Genomic DNA, 26,874 nt, shown 5'->3' with positions numbered 1-26,874 from the left:
AAAGTTTTCCAGGCCGTTTTGCTATGTTTATAAATAACTTTCATTAGTGAATTTCTGTTGTGACAGAAATGCAGTAACATTGAAATAATCTTTTTATCTTGAGACTGTAAAGACTAATTGTCTATAGTTGGCTTAACAGAAATAAATCTCCCACTTCAATCTCCTCATTAAATCTTACCCTATCTCTTAGAATTCAATTCTTCTTTTCTATGCAGTAAATATAATGTAAAAAATCTTTAAACCATGACACAGATTTTTAATAGGATTACTTTGTTCAAATATATGTATCTGATTTTATCGATTTTAGTTTAAAAATTCACCTGTAATGTACTTACTTTTAGGCAGTTTACATTAAAAAGCATGTCCCAGATCAGTGTTTTAAACACTTAATACAATTTAACCCATGAAAGAATAATTGGCTGCACCAATCTTAAACGTGTTTGATTAAAGTTTGCTTATATTTTAAAATATCCAAGAATGACAGTCTTCTGAAGTTTCCAATTTTCTTTCATACAAGTGTATCTTTGTATTCATTTCCTATTATTATATTCAACTATATTATAAAACCTAAGTGCTTGATGAAAATACGTAACTTGTTGAAAAGAAGTTAATTTTTTCACAGAACGTAACTGTTGGCCAAAGCAGGCCAAAATTCTTATGATTTTATAATTGCATGAAAACATTCAGAATGTCTTTTGCATACGTCTATACAGACACAGTGTTCTGGGACCACAGAAGTGTCCATAGAAGCAAATGTCAATTCTTTCATGGTTTGTCTTCTCAGACTCTCTACCAACTAAAATTATCTACTACTAAAAATTATCTACAACAGTCAAAAACCAGACTAGCAGAACATACAATTCTACTACATTCTACTATAAATGAGTCTACTCAGAGATTAGGTGTTCATGATAAATAAATAATTTGTCTATATACAGGATTTTAATCCCACATCCCCACAAATGGTTTTGCAAAAATGTCAGGTTTTGGATTTTTCTCAGCAGTGTCTTCCTTTCACATAAGCTTTTCTTTAGTATGTGCTTTTCCAAACTGAATTCCATTCCTGCAGATTTATGAGTCTTCCAGTTTGAGGAAATAGAACCTATTCTTACACTCTTGTTAGATCAATACTATTCACAGGAAATACATTCATGGATAAACAGAAGCAACAACATAAATAAAAGGGATTTGTAATTTTTTTTATTTTTTTTTTCAAAAAAAGGACAAAATACTGTATTCGCCAAAAAGGCTTTGGGCCCAAATTTAGCTTTTGTATAGTATATATATGGAAAAAACCCAAATTTAAATAATTTAGAAAATATTAATCTATTTTCTCTATTCATCATTTACCTTGATTACCTATGATGACTCTACTAACCAAATCATGTCAAAAATTTCCCCATTACTTAAGTTCAGTCTAGAACAAACTTATTTTTGTCTACTACTGAAACAGATGGTATCTCCATGACTGGTTTGAGTGAAAGTTGGAATCTTATTTTTCTTGGAACTCAGGAATTAAGGTAGAAGCACTGATCACTTGCTGAAAAATCTCTTGATAAAATAAATACAAAAGCATGTAAACCATTTAATGCAATTTGATGCTTCTGAAAAAGCAATTTAAAATTATGAAAAATAAGAACAGGAACACTACTAAATATAAGCTGGCATCTTGTGTCACACCTTGCAAATGGCATGGCATTGCATCAAAAACACGGACTTCAGCATACTATATTTTCAATAATCCTATATTTAATGAGGGAAAACTAATTTAAATGTTTTTATCTGGTTTTTTTATACTAGTCCAAATCTTAATAGACTTACTCTACTATCTGAATGATGACAACTTTAGAATAACATGAAAAAGGCCATGAAAAAAAGGCTATGGTAAAAAGTTAATTCCTAAGGCCTTGCTCTCACTACACTGAAGTCTTCATTTAGTTTGATTTACAGACTTCACTCCAGCTCCTGCAAAATATGATTCATGTTAATCAAAGCAAGTACTATGACAGGAAAAGAGAAATTCTGAACTCAATTGAAGTACTTTAAGAAACTGCAAACTTAAAACTATTGGACCTTAAATGTGCGTCTAAAGAGCTAAACAAACACAGCTGAATTTTGTCCTAACTTGAAAAAGTTTTCAGCTACTGTCTTCATTAGAATAGCAGTCACTTTATTTATATGCCTGACGATAGCTATAAAAGCCTAATTATAGGTACTGAGATTGAAGTTCTGGCAATACACACTGTGTCTAGACAAGCTAACTAATAAAAAGGTCTGCATTACAGGGGAATAAATATTACCAGTTTAACTTATACTACACAGATTTTTACTTTAAGAACTATGACATGTAATTCCCACTAATACAGAATTATTGAATTACAGAAGGGAATGTCAGTACAGATAACCTTCCATAGCTAAAAGTCAGACACAAATATAAACTGCCATTATTTATTGTCAGAAATTATTTCAATAAAATATTCCTATGCATATAAAATGACAGATATAGATTAAACTGGAAAAAAAAAAGACGCACTGGTTCAGATAATGTTATTTGCTATACTTACTGATAGAAAATTGTATTATATACTAGAAAACTGACATATTATATGTGAAACTGATCTCTGAAATGCACAGTTTCTCACAAAAATATATTCTTCAATTATCTTGCCTTTTCATCTATGCAAACTGTGAAGCTTCCAAACATTAATATCTGTTTATTTCCCTAGTTAAGAATATATGCAATTCAGTAAAGAGAAGAAAAAAAAATAAGACAACACACTTACCTGAAGCCCCTGTCTCAGGCATTTTTTCTTCATGCTTGCCATCTGGCTTACAACCACCTTTTTCATCAGCTTCATCTTCACCCCACCAGGCTGGCTGTCCATACAATGGTGTCCCACGAGGCATGGCAGAAATATCTATAAAGTCAGCCCAAAGCAGAGGAAATAACTTTTCTGTTTAGCTGTAATATTAGGTTAAAATCACATGAAAATAAAGTAATTTGCTTGGGTCATTTCGCCTGGACGCTGAAGTGAAATGGCTGCATGCATTTGCCTAAATACAAAACAAACTTGGAGGCCAGACAACTGATCTGGGTTCTAAATATAAAAGCTTACTAATGATCTAATCAAAACTTCTGGCACAAATGTTTATGCAAAGGCAGCTGGCATTTCTTATTGTTACCCTGATAAATCTGTAAATATTATTTCTTCTTTCAGTTTGAAGTCATCAAGATAGCAGTACATTCCTAAAAGCTACTTAATAGTTTCTTGCTATTTCTGTGAAAATATTCTCATTCTTACCCACATTGACCTTTCATTGAAATCTGAACTCACTGCATGAAAAACTGATCAAATTTTGCTATGTTGCCAAGGTTCCAAATTGCTGGCAGCTACTACAGAGTGCTGAGTTACCTTGTGTGTAAAACATTACTGAGCACAATCAATTTTACAGGGTTTTTTTCAAAGGTGTTAGTTAAATCATAGTACAACTAAAAGTGCTATACACATGGTTAAATATATTTAAATGCAAAAATTAAGAAAAAAACATTGATATAATTAAGATTTCTAACTTGATGATAAATGTGCTGGGTTAAGTTTGATCTCATCTTTTGGAAAAATATCTTACCCTACAGAGATTTAGTTATTCTAGTGTCATATGTTCTGAATGTATTTTAAGGAGTTTTTACATAAAAAACCATCATCTGACAAAATCTATCTTAGGAGCTTGTCTGTTACTTTATCCACTAGGAATATCAACATTTTTCTCAGTATTTTATACACTTGCAAAGATGATTTCATAACCATACCAAAGTTTTCAACATGATTTTAAGACACTAAGTACTTCCTTCTTACACAGTCTTATGCCTTAGTCAATACTAAGTTGTTTTTAAACACTTGATGGTCACACAGAGAATTTGTGGATGCCCCATCCCTGAAGTGTTATAGAACGGGTTGGACGAGGCTTTGAGCAACCTGGTCTGGTAAAAGGTGTCCCTGGCCATGGCAAGGAGGTGCAACCTAAATGATGTTTAAACTCTGTTCCAACCCAAACCATTCCATAATTCTATTCCTGTGCACTGAATTAGCAATAGTGAACGGATATGCATTTATATAGCAACAGTGAGAGAATCAATCCCCATAAAGCTTCTGAGAGTTGCACTTAAATATAAATCCCTATCCTTGATGGTTATTTTTGGAAGAATGAAAAGAAAAACAGAAGATGAGGATAAAACCCCTGCACTGTGCTACTTTATGTACCCTTAACAACAAAACAAACAGGTTAATTAAGTGTATCACAGAATCCTGTATGTGTGGAAGGACGAGAGTTCTTTCAAGTGACTCTTCTGGAAGAATAGATGAAACCTAAACAAATCTGTAGAGCCCTGACCTAAGGAAATCAGACCTAGAGAGTTCCATATTAATGGAACAATAATACCTGATCCCTTTCTCATTCTTTCGGTTATCTCCACTACACTTCACCAATCCTCATGCTGAAGTTCATCAGAGAACAGTTTGGGTTGGAAGGGACCTGCCATGGGCAGGAACACCTTTTGCCAGACTAGTTTGCTCAAAGCCTTAAACACTTCCAGGATGAGATATCCACAAACTTTCTGGACAACCTGTTTAAGTGGTTCACTACTCTCACAGTAAAAAATTTCTTCCTAACATGTAAACAAAATCTCTCCCCTCTCAGTTAAAAACCATTGCACCTAGTCTTTTATCACTACTTGCCTGAGTAAAATATGCTCTCCCTCTTTTTTTACCAGTTCCCTTTAGGCACTGAAAGGCTGCCATGAGGTTCTCCCTGGAGCCTTTTCTTCTCTAGGCTGAACAACTCCATCTCGCAGCCTGTCTGCTCCAACCCTTTGCTCATCTTTTCGGCCTTCCTCTGGCCTCACTCCAACAGATCCAAATCCTTCCCATACTGGGGGGCCAGAACTGGGTGCAGTACAACCCACCCACACAAAGTTTTAAGACAACCACAGCAGAGCCACCATGACACATTAAATAAATATGAACAATGGCATAGAAACGAGTCTGAAACCACAGTATCTACAAATCTTTAAACCACAATAGAACACTTAGGTTATATCCTGACACAGCAATAGGTGAATGCTAGGAACTACCAAGTAAACAAACAAAACTCCCACCCATTAAGAAGGGAAAAAACCCCAAACCAACCAAACGAAAAATAGTGCACTTGATAATGGTGATGGTAAAAAATACAGACTGTTTCTTAACAAATACTTACACTCAAACTACAGCAATATAGAAATATAGCAATATCCTGCCACAAATGCTTCAAGTTTGTGATTTGGACAAAGGGACATGCAAAAATCTTATAATTGCTGATTCAATCTCACTTAAAAAGTTTTTGTAACATGTGGATGTTACTGAAAAAAGGTAGAAATTAAATGCCAAAAATTATTATTTACACCTAAGTTATGGTTAAATGTTCATATATTGAAATTTTTACTGTCTACAGAATTTCACAACCATCGTACTGAAGCAAATTAACATCCTTTCCAAGTTTTTGTGCTTCTGCAACAAAAAAAATGAACCTTACCCCCTGATTTTTCTTCAGATTTCAGTGCTTCTGTAGTTTTGTGGCGCACTTCAGCTGTGGAGTCTGTTACCTTGGACTCTGAAATTTTGGAGCTGCTTTGTTTCGATCCTTCTGCCTCTGAAGATTTTTGGGATAATTGGAGTTGGCTTGTGAATTTTTCATGCTACATGACATTAAATAGAGAAAAAAACACAAACCCTCAAAGACTGGGATAAATCTAAAAACTCTGTTATAATAACTCTACAATGACAAAAAAACATCCAGGAACTGCACATTGTTACCTTAAGTGCTTCTTCAGGGACTCTCATCTCTCCTCTGACCACAGTAAAAAGATTAGTATGTAGGAAATTATAAGGAAAATACTGCAAATACTCTGAATTCGCAAGAAGATTTTAGAGAAAAGCAAAAATTGCGCAGTGTATTATGCCACTAGAATGGTGACAGCTTTCAAAATATGTCACTGTTAGGATATTGTGCACTATCATACTCATCAAAGCAAATGAATTTATTTACTATTTGTAAACAGAACACTGAGTAGGTACCTTGGTGTTTTACTAATGCAAGTAATTTTTTTTTCATTCAGTTGTTTGCTGAATAATCAACTGTCATATAATCTGCTGGTGTACAACTGCATATGATACAAATATTTGTGTATTTGCCTCAAAGAAAAGTAGCACTTTTGAGCAACACAAAATATACACATTATGTTCTAAATTATAAGTGGAAGTTAAGGTTTCTTGCAGTGAGAGACAATGAAATGTACTTTATCAGTACTTCAGACCACGGTAGAATATCCTAAACCCTGAGATTTTCACTAATATAGGCATTTTTGTAGCAATGAGAACACTTAACACAACCATACTTCCAACAACACAAGTGTGTCCCAACACTGTATTTTTATGACAAGGATATCATATCCAAATCTCAATTTATCTTCTAACTTCAGAGTGATGTATGTCTGTTCTGGAATCCTCACATCATTCACAAATGTCTGCAGAAACAAATGAGGACAGAAAGAAATACCATTAAATTCCAAAACAATAAAATTAAATAATTTAAATAATTTTGTAAGAAAGTCTTCAGTATCACAAATTTTGTACTGGTGATTCACAAGGAAACTATAAGATCAAATTGCTAGCTGTTTAATAAACAGCAAGGTAAAGAAAAAAAAGGAAGGTTAAACACCAGCTGATAACCAAGTTGCACACTGGCCTTGAAAAATTCCTTGCATATTTAATCTTGTTAGCAATATTTACAGATTGTTGATTAATGTTCCCTTGAATTAGCACCTCCATTTACTATTTTTCTTGTAATTTGCTTTTTCAGTCCAAGTTAACTGCCAGAATTGATTTATCAGCATATTTGTACAGCATTTAGCATTAAATATGAGAGTTCTGAGATAGCTTGTTTCTAACCATTGTCAAAGGACTTCAGGAAAACATGGACCAAGTTAGTGCATTTGAGTAACACCAAATATCAGTGGTAAGAATTCAGTATATTGCAGCCCTACAGGATCATCCTACTTCTAACTTAAAACTACCACAACATGTACATGTTTCTAAAGAAAGAAACAGTTGAAATACGCCATTTTATAAGTGCCCTGAAGTCGGAAAAACTTGAATAATTAAATAAGTGAAAAATCTGAATATTCAAATGGTTGTGTTGCTTATGAGTCTAGTATTAAATGAACTGTGGTTAGAGAGAAACAATCTCCTTCCCCATAACAGTAAGAGGATCTTCCATTTAATTTTCTTTTCCTAAAGGAAAATAATGTTTATTTCATTATTTTAAAAACTGTTTATCTGCTTTGTAGAAAGTACCTTCCATGGGAAATAAGAATAAAAGGTACAACTATTTACAGGTTTGTAAGCATGAAACTCTCAGTAATGTTTCAGGCAAATTTGTTTCCCTTTAACATTTTGAGAGTCCAGGGCAAAAACCTATGCGAAGACTATCCTCAAAGCCAAATTCCAACAGAATTCAGGCCACTTTGCAGACATGTATGTATATATGAATGTACACATTTTTCTTCCCAAGTCAGAGTTCTGAAATTCATGTGCATGCACAGCATAAACAATGCAGAGAGCTCCAAAGGCTGTGTGTGCAGTCTACTGACAGCCTCATGTTCATGACTGAAGTGACAGTATAAAACAACCAAGTTTTAGTTACTCTGCAACTGGGGCTTTAAAATCTCATCACATGCTTTGGGATGCAAGACAAAGCTAACTTGAAAAAGCCACTTACTATGTAAAAAAGGAATCCTTTGCCCCTTTAGATCATTCCATTCACATGATTTCTAAAGTTTATTCTTCAAATAGTGAGAGTCAACTGTCTTTAAGCCTTCATAAAGTTTGCTACACTTTTCACAACCCAGTCCTGAAATATCAGTGTGAATGGACTTTGCAATCCTGTAAATATCCCTGAGAAGAATGTTATTCAACAAAGCCATAGATTATTAATACTTCTTCTGGTATGTTTTTGACTTCATGAGTCAAAGGAGAAAATTGAATTCTGATACTAGGGAAATAATAATTACATACTAGCAATTGCACACGTTTACTTCAGAAAAAAGAAATGCCTTCTTTTTTTTTGTATAGGAAAAAAAAAAAAAAAAAAAGAAAAACAGGACTGTCCAGAATGAGTCACAACAGACTATCAGAAATAAAATTTTACTTCATGTAAAACTGATTAAAATTTACTTCTGCTTTTTTTCCCAAATCTAGATGTTCAGGATAAAGACTTCTAGATTTAGAAGTCCAGGAAAGAGACTCCTGTAACCTTTTCACTGAACTGAGTGTAAATCAACCATATATATAAGAATATATATTCAGGCATTAGGGCATCAGGTGCAATTACAGTTCAGCTTGTGAGATTATAACACTCATAACTCAAAACCAAAGTATTGGAATTAGCCATCTCCCCTTAAACTCTGATCTATCTTGAGTGGTTGAAGTGCATTACACCAGTAGCTCTGCATACCAGGAGAAGTATGTATCTGTTCTCAAAAGAGATGGGACCAACTGGAGAGATGCAAAACAAATCTTTAAATGAAGTATGCAAAATAAGAAAGGGTAGAAGCGGCTGAAGCACTAGAAGAGGCACTCGGCTGCTAGGGAGCGGTGTTCTCAGTGGCAACAGGGGCTAGACTAGAAGAATTATTACCTAGTTCACCATAGGGTACTGAGGCATTGTTCTGCCACACAATTAAGTATGGCATTACAATTATAATGTGTTTTCTCCATTAACCTGAAACCAGGCAATCAGATGTACGAAAGTAAAGCACAGTGGGAAACTGATAGTAAGGAAAACATTGTGAAGACAAAGAGCAAGCACTGAACTCCTGAGACTTAATATTCCTTGTCCCAAAACAGTGGGAAGAAAAGAGTTCCTTTGATGTCTCAGAGTAAACAGCTCTAAAGCAACTGAAGCTTCACCTCAAACCTGAGAATGAATTAGATCAAGTGAAGCAAGTCACTGAAAGCTCTTTATCAGAGGCAAAAAAGGAGTTGAATGAAGGCCTTTTAACATATATTTCTATTAAATTCCAGTTTTGTGACAAGGGAAGGAAAATCTGAAGGTATGCCCACTGACTATAGGAGTTACAGAGCCAGGGAATAAAATCAAATGTCTCAGCAAAAAAATTCTATGTGCTGAACTTATTTTTCATCACTGCCTTGACACATCACACTGACTTTGAAAATACAGAGGTATATTAAATATTTAAGGACCAAAGTCCTTGTATGTCTACAGCTGCTCAAAGGATATAGCCATTTAGTGGTTTCAAGTGGAGTTGAAACTCATTCTTTGGAAGGATGAGTTAGTTACCTTAAAATACAGAAAAGCTAATAGAGACAGTGACAGTTTTATTCCGAAATGCACTTCAAGATCAAAAAGCAGTAACTTGAAAGTTCTTCATCTTCTATTTATTTAAGCACTTGACAAAAGTATTCACTATCAGTAGCTTTTTAAGTATTATTCACATAAGCAGTCACAGATGAACTCACGATTTTATTCTGTACATATTCATGACAGAGCCAAACATTTAAAGCTATAAAACAGCAACCATAACTAGTGCAAATACACAGTTCATACAGAAACATTATGACAAAGTTACTATGTTTCTAATAATTTGCTATAATATAAAAAACTTTTTATAAAAGTGATGCTTAGCTAGATTTCTGAATATGCAATTCCTAGAAAAGCCTTAGAACATAAAATGTCATAAGAAACTTTACTTTTCCAATAACTTTGGATTTTTTCTGTATTAGTTTGCAATTCCTTGACACAAATTATTCATAGAGACTTTAATAAAAATTATTCTGAAAACCTAAATGCAAATATATTATCAGTTAAATATATTTTCATACAACATGGTTATTGCATAATTATGTTCTGAGCTTCTCCTACTGCCAAGGCCCTCTTATTACTGGAATTCATCATAGCACTTTAAAAAACATGCAGTGGAAAACCCCTGTAAAGGCTACACTTTCCTTTTGAATGTTCCCCCATTTCCAGTCTTGCATCAAAAAGGTATTCATGTACAATTAATAACAGCTCGAAGAAATCCCAAAACAAAGATACAGAACACTATGGGGAACTATCTATTTCTGATGTTAACTTACCCCATTCAAGCTGCCCAAATCCTTCACCAAGTGCTCATCTGTAGAAGCATCATAGTTGAGTACAGCATGTTGCTTGTCCACACTCCGTGACTAAAATATATTAAATAAGATAAGGTATTTGGAAACCACATGAAGCGGTTATGGGTATTTCTTAGAGCAGTGTGATTATTTTCTTTCTAATTGCACATTTATTCAAATTATATAAAAAAGATAATTATATAAAAAAGTCCCACATATGAAAAAGACAATCTCTAACCCAACTCACGGTACCCCATAGCAGAATCCTAAAATTATAAAAAATAAATGTTTTCTTAACGTTTCCTTAAATATGCTAAGTCAGATCCAGATATATCTTACCCAAAAGTTGTTTTTTTTTTCAGTCCACTCTAGTATCATTGATGTTTAATCTAATATCATCATTATTTATTTAATGAATTCTTTATTTCACATCCAAATGTCACCACACAGATGAGAAACAATCCTTGCTACTATTTCATCCAAGAACAGCAGTTCCCTAACAGCCAAATCCCTCTTTCAGCACTCACTCCTGCCAAGTGTTTGCAGCCTGAGGTGCTGATGGCAAGCAAGGGAGGTGGGGCTGGGTGTGTCTCCTTCATGCACGCATATGGTCAGCACCTGGACATCTTCAAGAGTTCCCAAGGGAATGGAGACCACAGCTCATCTTCTCCATCAGCCCACACTCAACCTTATGTTTGCCAGTAATTCTGCTAGTGCACTGTCACAACATGACTGCATAGCAGCAAATTCCTTCCACCAGCATTCTTCCTAATTTCAGGTTTGCATCTTCTATCCTTGCTACACAAGTCATTTTTCAGGACTGTATTGCACAGAGAATGGTACACTTCTGTCTCAGAGTTCCGTGACTTCTGTGTACCAGCATATGTGGTCTGTCAGTTCTATGGGTCCTGCCCTACCAAGCGCACTGGCCAGTTCAAGGCATCAGCACACACAGCTAGTACTCCTAAGGATAGGTTTTCTCTTATTGCAATCCCATAGATATCACCTCACATCTTCTCCATTTCTTGAGCCTTGCTACTATTATTTTCTTTATTTTCAATTTACTTTCTCATTTTTCCTTTCCACTTAATCTTATGACTGCTTTGCTTTCTCCCCAAAGAAGTCAGATCAGTGTTCTTTAGCTTATACTTACTGTTTTACTGTTTTATTTTTAGACTTTTTATTTTGCTCTGCATTTTTGACAGGTATAATGGGAGAGGGCAGGTCAAAGTGGAGAATAAGGAAGAGACAGACAAATGAACAAGTTTCCTGCCAATATAAACTGCACTAATATAGTACATCAGTTAAGTGTTTTTAATGGCAGATGAAGACACAGGAACATGGTTCATTTTCTATTAACTTAGTAACCTTCCAAGTGAAAGCAATCTCAATACAATGAAATTCATTGATGTGCATCTTCTGCTGAGCCTACAATATCAAGAACAGATTACATTTTTCCGCACTCAAGTGGAACCACCGTACCAAGACTTACCCGACTTTTACCTAAGCTACTGAAAAAAATTTCTCAATGTTATTGTTCAAATACATACTGTATTAGTAAAAAATTATTTAATTATTTTCATGTGCTACATCCTATTAAAAAAAAGTTAAAACAGAAAGGACATGAAAAGATCCTCAAAGCTTCATGATACTGTGTCGCATCATCTGGAATGCTAAGATTGATTACTCAACTCTGTGCCTTTTACAGACACACCTGAAATTCTGTAGAAGATCGTAGTTCTCCTCAGGTTCAGATTACTTGCATATAATTAGACTTTTTATTAATTTCAGCTGATCTTTACAGGTGCAAAGACTGTGCAAGTCTTTTGAATGCCTTTTTTCCTTTGGCTTTGTTATTGCAGCCCTCCATTCAAGTTTAAGGGTTTTAAAATTCCTTCTTGTAATACTGCCTGGCTGGCAGCTAAACGCCACACAGCTGCTCGCTCACCCCCCACTACCCCAGTGGGATGTGGGATAGAACAATAAGAGCAAAAGGAAAGAACTCGTGGGTCAAGTTTCAGCAGCAAAGAGGAATAAGGAAGAAGAAGTAAAACAAATCAAGTGATGAGAAGGCAATCACTTCCCACCTCCCACAAGCAGCCCAATGTCCAGACAGTCTTGGAGCAGTGGATATCTTCCCAAAAGCCCCTCCCTCAGTTTTCATTGCCAAGCATAACACATTTTATGTCACAGAGTCAGTTTGGGTCAGCTGTCGTGGTTGTGTTCCCTCTTCACATTTTGTGCACACTGCCAGTTGTCAAGATTCAAAAAAATTTCTAACCATAAAGGTGAAAAAAGGGGAAAATGCAGTATGTATCCATGGACAGGCTGATGCAACAGAGCCGCTAACTAAACAGGAAGACTTCACATTATGTTTGAACATATTTACAAAAAAAAGGCAAATCTGTATTCCCAGATGCAAACAAAACCTCTTAGAACAAGAGTGTTAGGTAGAGATCTGAGGTCTATCAAGCATGAAACAAGAGTCAAAATTCTTTTAATTAAGGCCTTTATAACATGTTTTTTGTCAAGCAATTATGAATAAAAGCATTAAATTCTGCTTTCTTATCATGCATTGTCCACATGCTTTGCAGTGAGAGAACAACCAAGTTTTCAAGAGTGGAAAGGAAGGTCCTGCACAAAGAGCTATACATATAGAACAAGAACACATTATTAGCTTCTCTATTGGTGGGTTCCTCCCCCTGCAGCACTATGTGGTGTTACAGTCATGCTGGCATGTAGACCTAACATAGCAACAGGCTAAAAAGAATGTTCTTGAAAATCACAAGGCCCCTTGATGTTGTTCACTAACTCTAAAGTAAATACACAACAAATAATGTTTGTAAATATGTCATATCTATTCACAGTATTAATCAAAGAGGCAGCTGCCTTTGAAGGTGAAGTTTTGTAACACAAAAGAATAAATGCTTCACTTTAAGGACTGACCTACTATGGATGGCATAGCAGAGAAGAAAGAAGACACTCCCATATTTACAGAAAACAGTCCTCTAAAACAAGTTACTAGTAAAATAAAAGCATTTTTGGATTATAACCTACTGGGCAGGAACCAGTGTGGTGTGGCTTTTTGATTGCTTTTCTTTTGCTGTTGTTTCATCTGTGTGCATGTTGTTTGGGGTTTTTCAAATACTTCCCACACAAATTATCAAGACATCATTCCATGTGCTGTTAAAGAGAAATTAAAGAGTATTTTCAACTGCTTTCTAACATCACCAATAAAGTATCTGAATGCCTTTTGAGACTGAGAGCCAAATGTAGTTTACTAGAGATACTACATTCTGAGTAATAAATGTAGGATTGCATCTCTAAACACTTCATTTGCAAGTAAGATTCTAATTTGGCCAGTAATGGCTGCATATACAACTTTTGGGAACAAAAACTCCAAAACATTTTATTGAATGGTAGGAAGGGTTTAGAATATTAGTTTTGAAGTTCAATCTTCTTAACAGCTCTACAGTAAATGACCAAAAATTTAGAAAGAAACTCCCAAAATACCACCATTAGTCATTTAAAAAAAAAAAAAAATTAGAAAAAGATAGCTCAGAGGACTACAGCTTTGACAGGCCAAAGTGCATGCAATATGGCTACATAACCACACAGCTACACACATCTAAGAGTCCACAGAGTGATCCTCAAAGTTGAGGAAGTTACTGAAGGATGGTGCTATTTTGACTTCTATATTTTCAATTCTATTGAAACTGAGTCATTCAACTTCCTCAAAGATAGAGAAATACTCTTGTCTACTAATTTCATTTTCCTTTGTACAACACAATCAGGGCATGGGGAGAGAGTTACATCAAATCATGTGACTAAATTAGATTACAAGCTGCCAAAAAAAGAAGGCTCCTTTCAAAAGCATCTAGCTCTCTTAAACATTATCACATTTTATGGAACACAGTCTACTTACTTTACCGTATCATATACTGTTGTCATATTACAAAATTTATTTCATCTTCTATCCTTGCATTCTGCATTTGACTTATACTAAGAAAATATGATTCTCTGTACTTAAGCAATAACTGCATGATTAACAGCAATACATTTAAACTATTTTTTTTTCCCTAAGGACACAAAAGATTCTTCAAAACTATTGCCCTCCCAGCATCTGGGGAATTTATTTTTCGAAAGGAATGCATGAAGCTGGTGCATTAAGTTCACAATTTGAGGAGCTGCACATGGAAGGAATTACCTGTAACATCAGCTCACAGTCATCTCTTCCAACAAAAATCATTTCTCGTGGCAGCCTATGTCGGGTGCCTCCACTGCTCACCAAAAACCAGGATGTTAAGCTCATTTTCTGCTTAGCTGATAAATCCTTGGCAAAGCTACGTCATCCTGCAGTGAGAAAGAAAGAGAGACAGAGAAATTCATTTTAGTTATTTTTAGCTACAGTTTCTGCTCAGCCAACACTGTGAGCAGAATACAAAAAGCCTCTGAAAATACAGCATTCTCAATAGCATGTACTGAATCCAACAACCACAGGAAGCGACAGGCTTCAGATTTACATACTCTCAGGCTATGCCTCATGCAACTAGGCAGATTTAACTGGTAACCTGCAAAAGGAACAAGCAGCTGGCTAATGCCAAAGTTGTCAAGCTGTCAGAAAGCTTTTAGCATTTGACCACTTATTATCAAGATAATCAGTACAACAATGCTTCACTATCACAACCAATAAATAAACAATGTAGCAAACATTCACAAAATATGGCAAGTAACTTGAACTCTCATTACATTTTCCTGTGAAAAAGAATTACCTTGTCTGATTTTAAGCTCAAGTCCTCTGTACAGCACCAAATCAAAGGAGCTATAAATGAATGGAACTTTTGCTTCTTATTTAATCTTAGCTTTTCATGATAAAACATATATATTGGAAATTTAACAGTGTGCATTTAGTATTGCAAACAAAGCAGAGCAAAATGAAAAAATTAGAAGTTATCTGTAAGTATTAAATTCGAAAGAAGTGTTCCTACAGAACTTTACCTTTATCAACAAAAGGTCCAACATATTCCATAAAACAGAAGAAAAAAACCCATAGCTATCTAAAGTATCATAAAACTGGATAAAATAATTCACAGAAAACTTCTTCACATAACATGACTTGAAATTGGACAAAAATATGATTACATTTCTCTTCAGAGAAATTCAATGGCTAACAGTTGAAAAAAGCTTTATGAGAATTCCAAATCTCTCTTAAAGAAAATGCAAGCCAAAGCAATTATTTCTTTCATTCACAACTGCACTGTATTCATTAAAAGAGAAGCTAAAGAAAATCAAAAACAACCAGCCAACTTTTCTCTCTGTACCAAACAGCAGGCATTTCTATTCTCTTCTATTTATATGTCAATTAGTGAATTTCTGCAAGGTTAGCAAATGTACTGAAAGTAGATATAAGTCTGTAGTGGACTAGAGCATACTCTTGAATAATACCAAGAATTCAGTAAGGTCCTCCGAAGGAGAGCTAACATGGAAACACTGAATAAAATGACAATGCAAGCACTATGCCATCAGACAAACTACAATCAAGGACACCACAAATCACTAAACATATAAAGAAAACAAAGTTTAAATCAAAACTGCATGTGACATGACAAAGAAGATTTTTACAGAAGAGCTAGTCAAAAGCATCCCATTTCAGTGGTAGAATGTACCATCAGAGCTCTCAATCGTTTAAAAAATGTAATGCAATTCACATGGAGGAATTTAGAATGACTTCATGTGCTAAAGAGCTACTGAATAAAGAAGTAAATACGTTTTGCAGCAGTATTCTATAGTAATACTTACAATAGAATTATCTTTCCACAGCTGTATCACAACACATTCAAGTGAAACGTATGTCCACTTAATGTTATCTGACTCAACAGAAGTAATACAGCATCTCTAATATATTTTTTCCCAGAAACTAAAAAGATTTAAAAATACATCATGACATCTACAGTAAGAACTTGCTGAAATAAAATTTAAAGTGATGTAGTTACTAAATATGTGTTTCAATAATTAAAATGGATTATTCAGCGCCTTTGAAGGAAATTAATATTTTTATTTTCAATTTAATCTAGTTTAAAATTACAAGATAAACTGGGTCAATCAAATGACATTTTTCAGTTCCCTGTAAGAGAGAAAAAGGAAGTGTCACAAACGGCCAGCCCACATTAAAGCTTTTAACAAGTAAATTAACGGAATGTTTGACAGCAAGCATGCTGTTCAGTATCAAAGCTCCTCATTCTGTTTATATTTTACTACCTTTTAAAATATCCCATCTGTTTATCAAAATTACAGTTGCACCATTTGGCCTTCCTGCTCCTACTGGAAATTCATATGAAATGAATTATATATATATGAAATATATCCAAGATGATATAGAAAAATTAGAAAATTGGAAAAATTTCTTAGTAAGAACCAGGTTGTAGTTTACACAGATACCCTGACTGTAAAAGAGGAAAACTACTTTTATTTACAAAACAGACAAGTAGGTCAGGAAAAAAACCAACACTCCAAACTTCCTGCAAATGATAAAGCCTGACAACAAACAGATTAAATTAAGCTACCTAAAATAATTTTTTAAAATGTATTATACAAAGGAATCGCTGCCACACCGCTTGGCGGCACGTTTGTAGTTAAAAGTCCATCACCAGTTCTATCAAACTTAATAACGTTGTTCTTTTGAAACAGTTGCTGTCTCAACTGCAAGAAACCATCAACCTAGATACATATTTTATTTTAAAGTATTCTATAGAATAAACCAATGCCTTTGATCAGGGCTATGCTGGAATCTGCATAGCAAAACTGGCTAAAAACAGGATCCAGCAGCAATAGTTGCTTAATATCACAACAAAAAAAGTGCATTAAAAACTGGATATGAAACTGCACACTTATTAGTAATATAGACAGTACGTGGATACTTACATTGGACCCCAAAAACATCATGAAAGCTTGCAATATTTTGAATACACTGCTGTCTCAAGTACTCTGGCTGTAGTTCTGAACAGTACAAGGATAAAAGACACTTCACTGCCTAGGAGACACCAAATTAAATTACTATATGACAGGTGCAAAATCATCACAAGAAGTGGCTCTTTACAGAGTGTAAATTTAGGTCATGATAATTCTTGCAATGAAATTGTCAGGAAAATTAATCCACAAACACCAGAGGTTTATGTCCAAAAAGGAGACAGAGGAGTCCTTTTACTTTATTCGAATAAAGGGAGAGGCCATGGGGCATTCCCCTGGGGTCTCTCAAATTTTTGGAGGGCGCAGCCTCCTTTTTATCCTAATTCCCGGCCGCTTGTCCCTTCTCTCTTTCCCCATAGGCTGAGGTACTTGAGAGGTACAGGCTTCCCGGAACGCCTGATACCTGCAATACCTTTCCCCCCCCCACCAATGCATAATCCCTTCTTAATTCTTAACTTTTGTGGAATTAATGGTGGTCTTTCAGTGCCTCTTTGATCTTTTAGTGGAATCCATCCCATTGTTTCTGTTGTTTCTCACTGATAGCTGCATCTTATCAGCAGACTCACAGCTTGTTTGTAAAGACAAACTCATCATTCCTCTCAAAATGTTATGGATACTAAAAGGTTACACAGGGTTCAAAAAGCAATTTTTTTCTTTCATGAATGGTTATCATCAATCATGTTACTTGCACTGACGCCACTTACAGCTCAGGAAGTGCATGCACTGTGCATTTTGAGGGGCTGGAAGGATGCTCTAGTGAGGTTTCACTGTCCTACCCCAAAACCTCTCTTCTTTACCTAGCCTTTCTTCATCCATGACAGGATATTGTCCCAGATGGACCTGGTAAAAGTATAATACAGACTATACTTTTCAGACAAAGTATTTACCAAAAATATTTCTACCCTAGAAAAAAAGAATTTTAAATGCATTATTGAAGCATTTGGTTTTATTAGTATTTCTTAAAATGGCAGTATCGTGATGGAGTCTTTAACCAAACTAGCAAACATTTCATCAAGACTTTATCATTCAAAGCTTCATTCCAGATACCTGCAAGGCTGAGACATCTATGGCAGCTGCAAAATATTTCTTTGTCTGCAGAAGAAACAGCATTTTATGGTGAAGGACTACAACTTTCGAAAGGCAGTAACTAGTGTGTCGGAATGAATATGTGGGTAATAAGTCATTTGAAACAGATGATGCAGCAACAGGGAAATTGGCTGCATCATCTGTGTAAATATACTTCACTCCTAAGAACTAAGATCCTGTATTATGCAGCCAAAAGATGGGGTGTAACCAGTTTCAAATGTCTAAAGAAACCCTGCCAAGATTAGTTTTGATACAGTCATGTTATTGCAAATAAAAATCCTTAATAATCTCAAATTTGAGCATTTTACAATCTACATTTTTGTAGATTGTACAGTTACTTGCCTGTAACTGAAAACAGCTCCAGTTAAAGTTAGTGAATACTGAGGCAACAATCCTACAGAGAAACAAAAAGCCATGCTTAAAATTTAAATTAAACCTAATATATGTCTGAAATTCCAACTTTTAAGCACTGTAGTCCTCCACATTAAGACTGAAAATAGTGTAATTTTAATGGTACACAATTATCCTATTACTGTACAACAAATTATACTTGTGAGTATTTTAAAGCAACATTAAAAAAAGCCCTGCACCAAACTGAGACACAGTACTGACAAAGCCAGAAGCCCTGTTTTGCCCAGTATTTGCCCTTACAAGTTCCTGTTTCCAGCTGCTAAAGTATTTGCTACAATTAAGTTGACCTTCTCATAAAGTTGACTAGGAAATTTGGGGAAATTTCTGAAGAAATTACTGTAATATTTCTAAAACAAGGTTAGAGCAGAATATTCTATGTCACTACCTTTAAAAAATATTAGCTGTACCTCATATGTGCAAGTTGTTATTGAAATACAGTAGGAGGCCTGAGTATCAGTTTGTACCTTGTATTATTGCTCTTGTACAAACCCATCCAAATGGACAAAAACAAGCAAGAGACCTTTGAAAACCTTCCTCATGTATATTCATTCAACAAGGACAGGGATAAATTCTCTCAATACATCTGTCTACACAGAGATACTTAAATAAATTTGTGGAGCATGCTGTTTTAGTATTATAGTGCCAGTTAGAACCTAAAATAAGGCATCTTTTTCACAGACACAGAAGAGACCACCACACAAGGACAAGACACTCGAACTGGACCTAGACAGATTCTGGAATCAGGACTCAAGAAAGGTAAAAGTCAGAAGTCAGCCATGACAAGGGAGAAATCACAAATGAGAGCGGTGATAGAGCCAATAATGACTGGAGAAGAACTGAACTTGAAGCTGGTAACTAAATCACAAAGAAATGCTCTCAGCAAACAACACCCACTGGAGAAGTGCCTCCCATGACTCCTTTATTGACTAATCGATGTAATAAAAAATAGCAATGCCAGCAGTTCTAACTTTGACTGAAATGGAAAAATCTATGTCAAAGAAAGAAAAGACCAAACTGAAGGTAACTTCAACCCTGAGAAGATTATTGTATCCATATAATTGATACTAAAAAGTAATCTATAAAGATAACTGATTTAAACCTAGGAAGTTTTAAGTGGTAAACAGCCTACTCTGTATAACCCTCTGAAGTGGGGTAGTGTAGCAGACAAAGTGTTCCATGGGCAATCATAATTAACCTACTTACATACATGCATTAGAAAACAACCTTTAACTACATCACCACATATTTTAATCAGGACTCTACTGTACTCAGGTTAAAACAAAGAGCTTAACTGTCAGTTAATCAGTGTTCTTTTTCCTGTACTCATCATTTGATTAGCCTGTGCCTTATTTACTGCACATCACTAAAAACCTTTCCTGAATTATTAACTTCCTCCTGACTTCATCTGCCATGCTCAACACCACCACATGAGAAATTCATTAACACTTAAAATAAAACCTCCACAAGTAGCTGTAGAGAGGGTTTCATGTAAATGGGAAACTGTAGAGAGCTTTTTTTTAACACTGAAACATCATAGTCTTGAATATTTAAGTTCCAAACTCCTCAGCATTTCATTTTAAAGTACTTAGTTTCACACAATATACTGGTTTTCAAATGGCCTCATTTATTTCTATCTCTGAATGCCTGACTCTTTAGCAAAGTGAGCTTAAAGCCCACACATAGGGTGGCTAGAAAATTTATGACCACTTTTCCAAAGTAAAGGAAATGGCTCATCTGCCATCATAGGGACTATAAAAACAGAAAAATAAGTCATGCTCTAGGATGGTTTCTGAATGTTTAGTCATGAAACTCATGAAACTATCCCTGGTGCTTTAGTAATTCTCTGATTCCTTCACTGCTCACATTGCTGTTATCCCAAAAAGGGAGAAGAGAGCTGCACAGACAACAGCCTCCTGACTGAAACTATTCTTTCTCACCACAGTATTGTATAATGTTGCTCCTCAAAACTCTTAAATAAATAAATAAACACCCATCTAAATTTAAATGGCTTAGGCTAATGATCAATAAAAATATTTTTTAAAAGTATTTATGGACCTTTTTTACACTCAAGTTTACTTCACAAGTGTTGGCCTTAAAGGTTAATCAGAATATTCCTTTAAAAGGCTGTTAAAATAAAAGGCAAAGGAAGCATAAATAAGGTAATTTATGATTGAAACCATTTAAATTCTTCATGAAAATGAGAAGATGAACTCATATACTTAGGAAAAATGATCAAAAATTTCTACATTTTCAGCAAGCGAACAAGCTAGCATTATTACTTTCAAATACTTCACTGACTGGAAAATTCACCCGAACACATTCCTCTTAGAAACATTCAAATGCTACATACAGCCCTGAACATGAAACTTTTGCCATTCTCATTCATATAATGAAATATTGATATTAGTTGTAAAGTTCATTAAAATGTTATAAAATTACTGGACAAGAGTGGAACTTGATGGCAAGCACACAAATAGGTAAAGTAGAAGAAAACAGGTAACTCAAGTGAAACAAGAGGGACTTACACTTCAATTTAACTTCCTTGCTCAAATGGGGAACAGGAATGAGATTAGGCTAACTGCCCTTATCACTAAACCAAAACATCTCATAAAAATCTCAGTCCTTCTTGGTCTGTTGGCTTCTCTCCTAAAATTACTAAGATGTAACTGACAGGGCTTGGAATGATACCCCTGAGTGTTCTGCTTCTGACCTGTTCCACCTCACCTCAAATATTTGAATTTGGCCACAATTTCTTGAAAAACAGATTTAAAAAACATACTGAAACCTTACATTATGTCTGAAAGACGTAATTTCCAGAGTGGACTGAAAGATGTAGTCACGACAAAATTTTACAGTACAGGAGAAATACTGAGAGCAAAGAAACCTTAATCACTACTCTGCAATATACTCTCTTTTACCTTCTTTGCCCTCCACGCTTTCAATCTTGTGGTTGATGTTCTTCTACAGAGATGGAGGAGGAAAGAAGGTAAAATAAAAATATGTAAATCTTCTTGAATCTTATGTCTGAAAAATCCCTAGAACTTTTGTTTATAGACAGAGAACATCTGCTACATCCACTACTATAAAAAAAAAAATTTTTTTCTAAAAGCTATTTTAAGCTTAAGAAGAAAAAAAATAGATACAACTAACAGATAAGAAACAAAAAATAAAGAAAGCAAGAAACTGCCTTTATAAAGCATCAGGACATCAAGCTCAATAATGCCCCTTATTTCTTTAATTAGTACAATCATATATAGGTAGATATGCACATTACCTATACTGCCTACCATAAAAGACTAAAACAACAAGAGTTACAGAGTTGTACCAAATCTATAAAGCAACAGTAGTGTATTTCTCAGGCAGTGTGTGACTAGGAGAGAAAGGAAAAGGGAGCAGGGGAGAAGGGGGAGGTGGGGAGAAAGAGACAGACAGACACACCTTCAGTTTTACAATAGTGCGACAGGCTGTCCCTAGCTCAGATAGGCTCCAGACTCCTCAGCAGCACTGGAGGGAAGAAGCATTTCCTCCTCATATTTTAATAATAATAAAAAAAAATAATAAAAAAATAGCCTTCCGCCTGTGAATATTACTAAGCATCAAGAGAGATTTTCCTCCTGCACTGAAGGAGTTTGAGATCTCTACAGAAGGGACCCAGATACTCTTCTTGCCCTACAGGTCACCCCATGGATCTGATGGAATAAAGACAAGAAAGCAGCTCAAGAGGTTGTTGCCCTCTGTCAGGCAGTGAATCTGTCCTGTAACATTGCTGCAGCTCTGGGACTGCACAAGCATCCTCTGGTCCAGGTCAGAATTAGATCCATGTCTATTTTACTGCCGTGACACACAGGAATAGTTGTCAGAACAGCAACTGAAACAGACTTCTTTTCCTGCCAACAGTGCAGCTGCAGTTGAAGTTGCTTTGGAGTTTTGATTATGAGGGACAGTGACTTAAAGACCTTATCCTACTCTGTTTTTTATATAATAATGACTAAAAAAATGAATCCTGAGATCATGCAGTTTGCTATTATAACAGTGTTGTGGGTGCGGAGGAGCCCACCCAGCCGGAGATCCTGGCTCTGCCCTGGAGACAAGATACTTCCTGTAAGAGAGACACAATGTATCGCTCCCAGGGCTCTCTGAGCTAGATATGTTAAACTGTTGTGCTCCATTGGTGTTCCCCCCTGCTGTCCCACCTGGATACAGGTATCTCGGGCTCCCCCCCGCCCCTCTCCTCTCCTATAAATATCCCAGGTTTTCCCCTGTTCGGTGGATTCGCTGTTGCTGGCACCCTTCGCCGAAGCTCTGCCTGAATAAAGGTTTTGCTTGGCAGAACGATGGACCAGCTTTCTCGTCCCTGCTTCCTGTGTTGCCTGCCCGCCGCTGCCGCTGAGCTGAGCTGGAATCACTCATCTGCTCGAAGCTGCTCATGCGCTTCGACCCAGCCCTTTTCAGGGCTGTTTCTCTAGAGAAGTTGTGGTGCTCCAGGCTTTCCGTCACCGCGGCACAGTATCAACATACAAATACTGCAAAGGGCTGTTTGAAACGTAAGGCTTACCTGATGGCTATCAGTCACTTGAGTGTCACAGTACGCAAAAAGATCCTGCCCAGTGACAATTACCTGCTGCTATTATTTCATGTAGGTACCAGTCATACAGCCAGGAGCAAACTGAACACCAAGGGTTACAGAGCAGTGATAAAGCACTCTGGAACACAGGCAGCTTTCATATCAATCTTCTCAGTTAAAGGGAAGGGTTTGAAAGGGCCAGTTGAATCTGGAGAATCAATAAATGGTTACAGGACAGTGCCACACACAGAGGTTTGGCTACTGAGATCATGGGCCTCACTTTGAAAAACCTAGTCTGCTGGGGTACTGCTGGGGTTAATCTATAAGAGAAGGGGAAGAGTATCTTTGGACACAGATTTACTAAGCTGGTGAAGAGGTCTTTGAACTACAGTTGCCAAGAAGGCATCAGAGAGATGAGGTAGGATGGCTTTTGTGACTGGAGTGTTGGAATGGAAAGATACAGGGTCTTCAAGAATGATAGACAAGGCAGAAGGCAGGGGGTATCACCTTCCATATCAGTAACCAGCATGGAGCTCCACCTGGGGATGGATGAGGAGCTGACTGAGAGCTTATGTATCAGGATTAAAAGGAGGGCAGGGACAGGTGTCATTACAGGGGGGTCTGCAGATTACAGGGGGACTGAGCAGATAACGCCTCTCAAGACAGACAGGAGTGTCCTCACATCCACAAGTCCAGGTCCTCACAGAGGACTTCAACTACCCCAGTATCTGTTGGAGAGTTAGGTATAAGCAGCGCAGGAAGTTCCTGGAATGCAGTGATCACAACTTCATTCTTCAAGTGCTGGAGGAGCCAACAAAAAGGGGCTGGTGGACCTTGTTCTCACCAACAAGGAGAGGCTGGTGGGAAGTATGAAGCTCAAGAACAGCCTTGGCTACAGTGACTCCATGGAGGAGTTTGAGATCCTTAGGTAAGCAAGGAGAATGGACAGAAAGCTTGCTGCCTTGGACTTCAGGAAAGCAGATTTTGGCCTCTTCAGGGATCTTCAGTCTCTTCCTTACACTAGGATATAGCCCGGAAGAGAAAAGGGGTTCAAGAAATCTTATTAATATTCAAGGATCACATCTTCCAAGTTCAGAAGAGATGCATCCCAACAGAGAGGAAGCTGGGCAGATTTGCCAGGAGACCTGCACAGATGAAAAGCAGTTTATGGACAAACTCACACTCACTCAAAAAATAAGCCTACAGAGTACTGAAACAAGGACAAGTAGCTTGGCAGAAATACCATATGAACAGCCATGGATTGAGCGAGGAAAACTAGTGCCCTAATAGAATAATCTGGCCAGCAATGCCAAGGGCAACAAGAAAAAAGTTTCTTTGGATATGTTGAGAGAAAAGAAATACTATAGAAAAAGTGGGCCCTCTCCAGAAGGAAAAGAGTGACCTAGTTACCTGGTATATGGAGAATGCTGAGGCACTCAGCCACTTTTTTACCCTGCTCTTCACCAGCAAAAGTTCCAACCACACTGCCCAAGTCACAGTAGACATAGGTAGGGACTGGGAGAATGACGAACCATCCACTGTATCAGGGTCAAGACCACCTAAAGAACCTGAAGGTGCACAAGTCCATTGGATCTGATGAGAGACATGTAGCTTCAAAGGAAACCAGTAGGTGAAGTGGCTAAGCCACTATCCCCCACCCAAAAAAAAAAATTGTGAAGCTATTAAGAAAAGAAACAACATATCACAATCCCAAGTAGAAGCTAAGAGATCAAATTGTATTAAGAATAGCAGAGTGAAACAAAGTCCTACACCAACTTGACCAAAAATAAAATACTGGGTTATCTGTACAGAGAGCATTGGAAAACAAGCAAACCCTTAAAAGACTGATCTGAAAACTTTGCTTAGCACTGGTATTGTACATGAATACAGTCTTACAGAACAATCATAAGCCTTTTTATACATATATTTTTCTCATAGTAATGAGAAGTACCTGAAGATTTAATTTTTTTTTCCTTTTAAGTTATCCTATCTAAACTTTAAAACCTACTTCATTACTGGGCACTAGGATAAAGTCATTAAGACTTAAAAGAATGATCCTGTTTTATTCTTTGATACCAGATGATAATGACATTCTGCATTTATTAAAGAAATAGCTCATTTTGCATTCCTAATCTTTACAATCATTAACAAAAAATCATTTCTTGTGAATGTACTTCTCTTCAGCCTCCCAAAACTGAACAGCAGTACTTTTCAAAGTTTTCAAATACTTTTCAAAGCTGCTCTCAATAAACAGCTAAAATAAAGGCTAATAATTGCTTATAAGAGTAGCTTAATTTATGTTCAAACAATCAAGTGTTCAGTTTTGTCCATCATTTTCATTCAGATTAAGGAATTGCATAAAAGAAATTATTTTAAAAATTCCTTATTTCAAATGGTCAAAAGAGGTCATGTCTGGAGAGATTAGCATACTAAGTATGCTAATAAAACAGTACATACGATAAGTAGCCTTTAGAAATTACTGTGGCAAGCCAGCCAAAGAAATCATAACCAGATCATCTTGGACAAAAAAGCTTCCTGTGATAAAAGCTACTGAAATCCCTCCCTTCCCGCTATTCCATATCACACTACACTATTGCTGAGATAAGCAAATAGGAAAATAAATAAATAAACAAATAGAAATCAGGCATTGCACTCAGGCAGAATGCAATCTTTAAAGAAGCAGTCAAGTCCTCCTCTTCCACTTCCTATTCTCAGTGTCTCCATCATGGCCTATTTCAAGTGATTTTGTAGGCTGTGTGTTTGAGGCTGTGTGTGTAGGATGAGGTGGTTTTATTTGCATTGTCCAAGTACTGACCACAGCCCTGAACACTACTGAAAAAACAAACAGCATTTTGCAAATAAAACTAAACCTCTTAACCTCCCAAGGGTGGTGATTTCACTTTCCCCAAAATTGTGAAATATATGGGGTTTAGCTTGTGACTCAAGATACTTAGTAAGACCAAATTTACTTTCCAAAGAAAAGCACGTATTAATATAAAGTATGTAGATTCATATCTGCTTTTGTCCTTTCAATTCCATTTTACTTCTTGACACAATGTACACAGAACATGAAAGTGGAAGTGACGGAGGACAATTCTTGATATCAGTGTTACTGATCTCCCCATCCATTCATAGCAATACAGATACATAACTTCAAAAAGTCATTCAATTATTATTATTGCTACATCTCCATTGTAACATGAATTTATGGAGCATTTATCATGCTCCACACAAAATTTTTGATACATTCTATCCTCTCCCTTAGGGAATGCTTTGGAGCTTTTTACAATTAGTGTCAACAGCCAAGTCCACAGATGTATTTTTCTTGGAAATACACTGAGTTGTTTGTGCCAAGATCAGTAACACAAGCCCTACATTAAAAAAGAAAAAAAAAATTAAAAAAAAAAAAAAATGGATGAACTTATTTTACAAAGTAAAGCAAAAGCTCAAACTTTTGCCTTGAAGTTGCAAGAGATGTTCGCTCTAGGCAATCTTCACTGTATGAAGAGAGGGAGAGTGTGTTTGCATGCACAAACCATAAAAATAATTCTGTGCCATAATTATGCTGAGCTACATGGGTATTCTATGTAGTAATTCAAATCAGGAAAAGCTTAAAATCAAAATTATTTAAAAATTAGC

General features: G+C 36.1%; 1 protein-coding gene across 8 annotated transcripts in view; it reads right to left on the bottom strand.

Moving 5' to 3' along the window:
• CEP170 (centrosomal protein 170) overlaps positions 1 to 26,874 on the bottom strand; it is a 95,040-nt gene that overhangs the window by 54,712 nt on the left and 13,454 nt on the right. For all 8 annotated transcript variants that reach the window (XM_058836903.1, XM_058836908.1, XM_058836904.1 and 5 more), the window contains exons 2-7: positions 14,416 to 14,561; positions 10,191 to 10,280; positions 6,481 to 6,559; positions 5,850 to 5,908; positions 5,569 to 5,731; positions 2,784 to 2,918 (exon numbers count right to left, since the gene is read on the bottom strand). In XM_058836903.1, the coding sequence (XP_058692886.1) occupies positions 2,784 to 2,918; positions 5,569 to 5,731; positions 5,850 to 5,908; positions 6,481 to 6,559; positions 10,191 to 10,280; positions 14,416 to 14,520 (631 nt within the window). In that variant the 5' untranslated portion in view covers positions 14,521 to 14,561. The remainder of the gene's footprint in view (positions 1 to 2,783; positions 2,919 to 5,568; positions 5,732 to 5,849; positions 5,909 to 6,480; positions 6,560 to 10,190; positions 10,281 to 14,415; positions 14,562 to 26,874) is intronic.

The sequence above is a fragment of the Poecile atricapillus genome, chromosome 3 (assembly GCF_030490865.1).
Source record: "Poecile atricapillus isolate bPoeAtr1 chromosome 3, bPoeAtr1.hap1, whole genome shotgun sequence".
Classification (NCBI taxonomy): Eukaryota; Metazoa; Chordata; class Aves; order Passeriformes; family Paridae; genus Poecile; species Poecile atricapillus.
The sequence above is the reverse complement of the archived record's forward strand: the minus strand, read 5'-3'. Positions and strand labels throughout refer to the sequence as shown.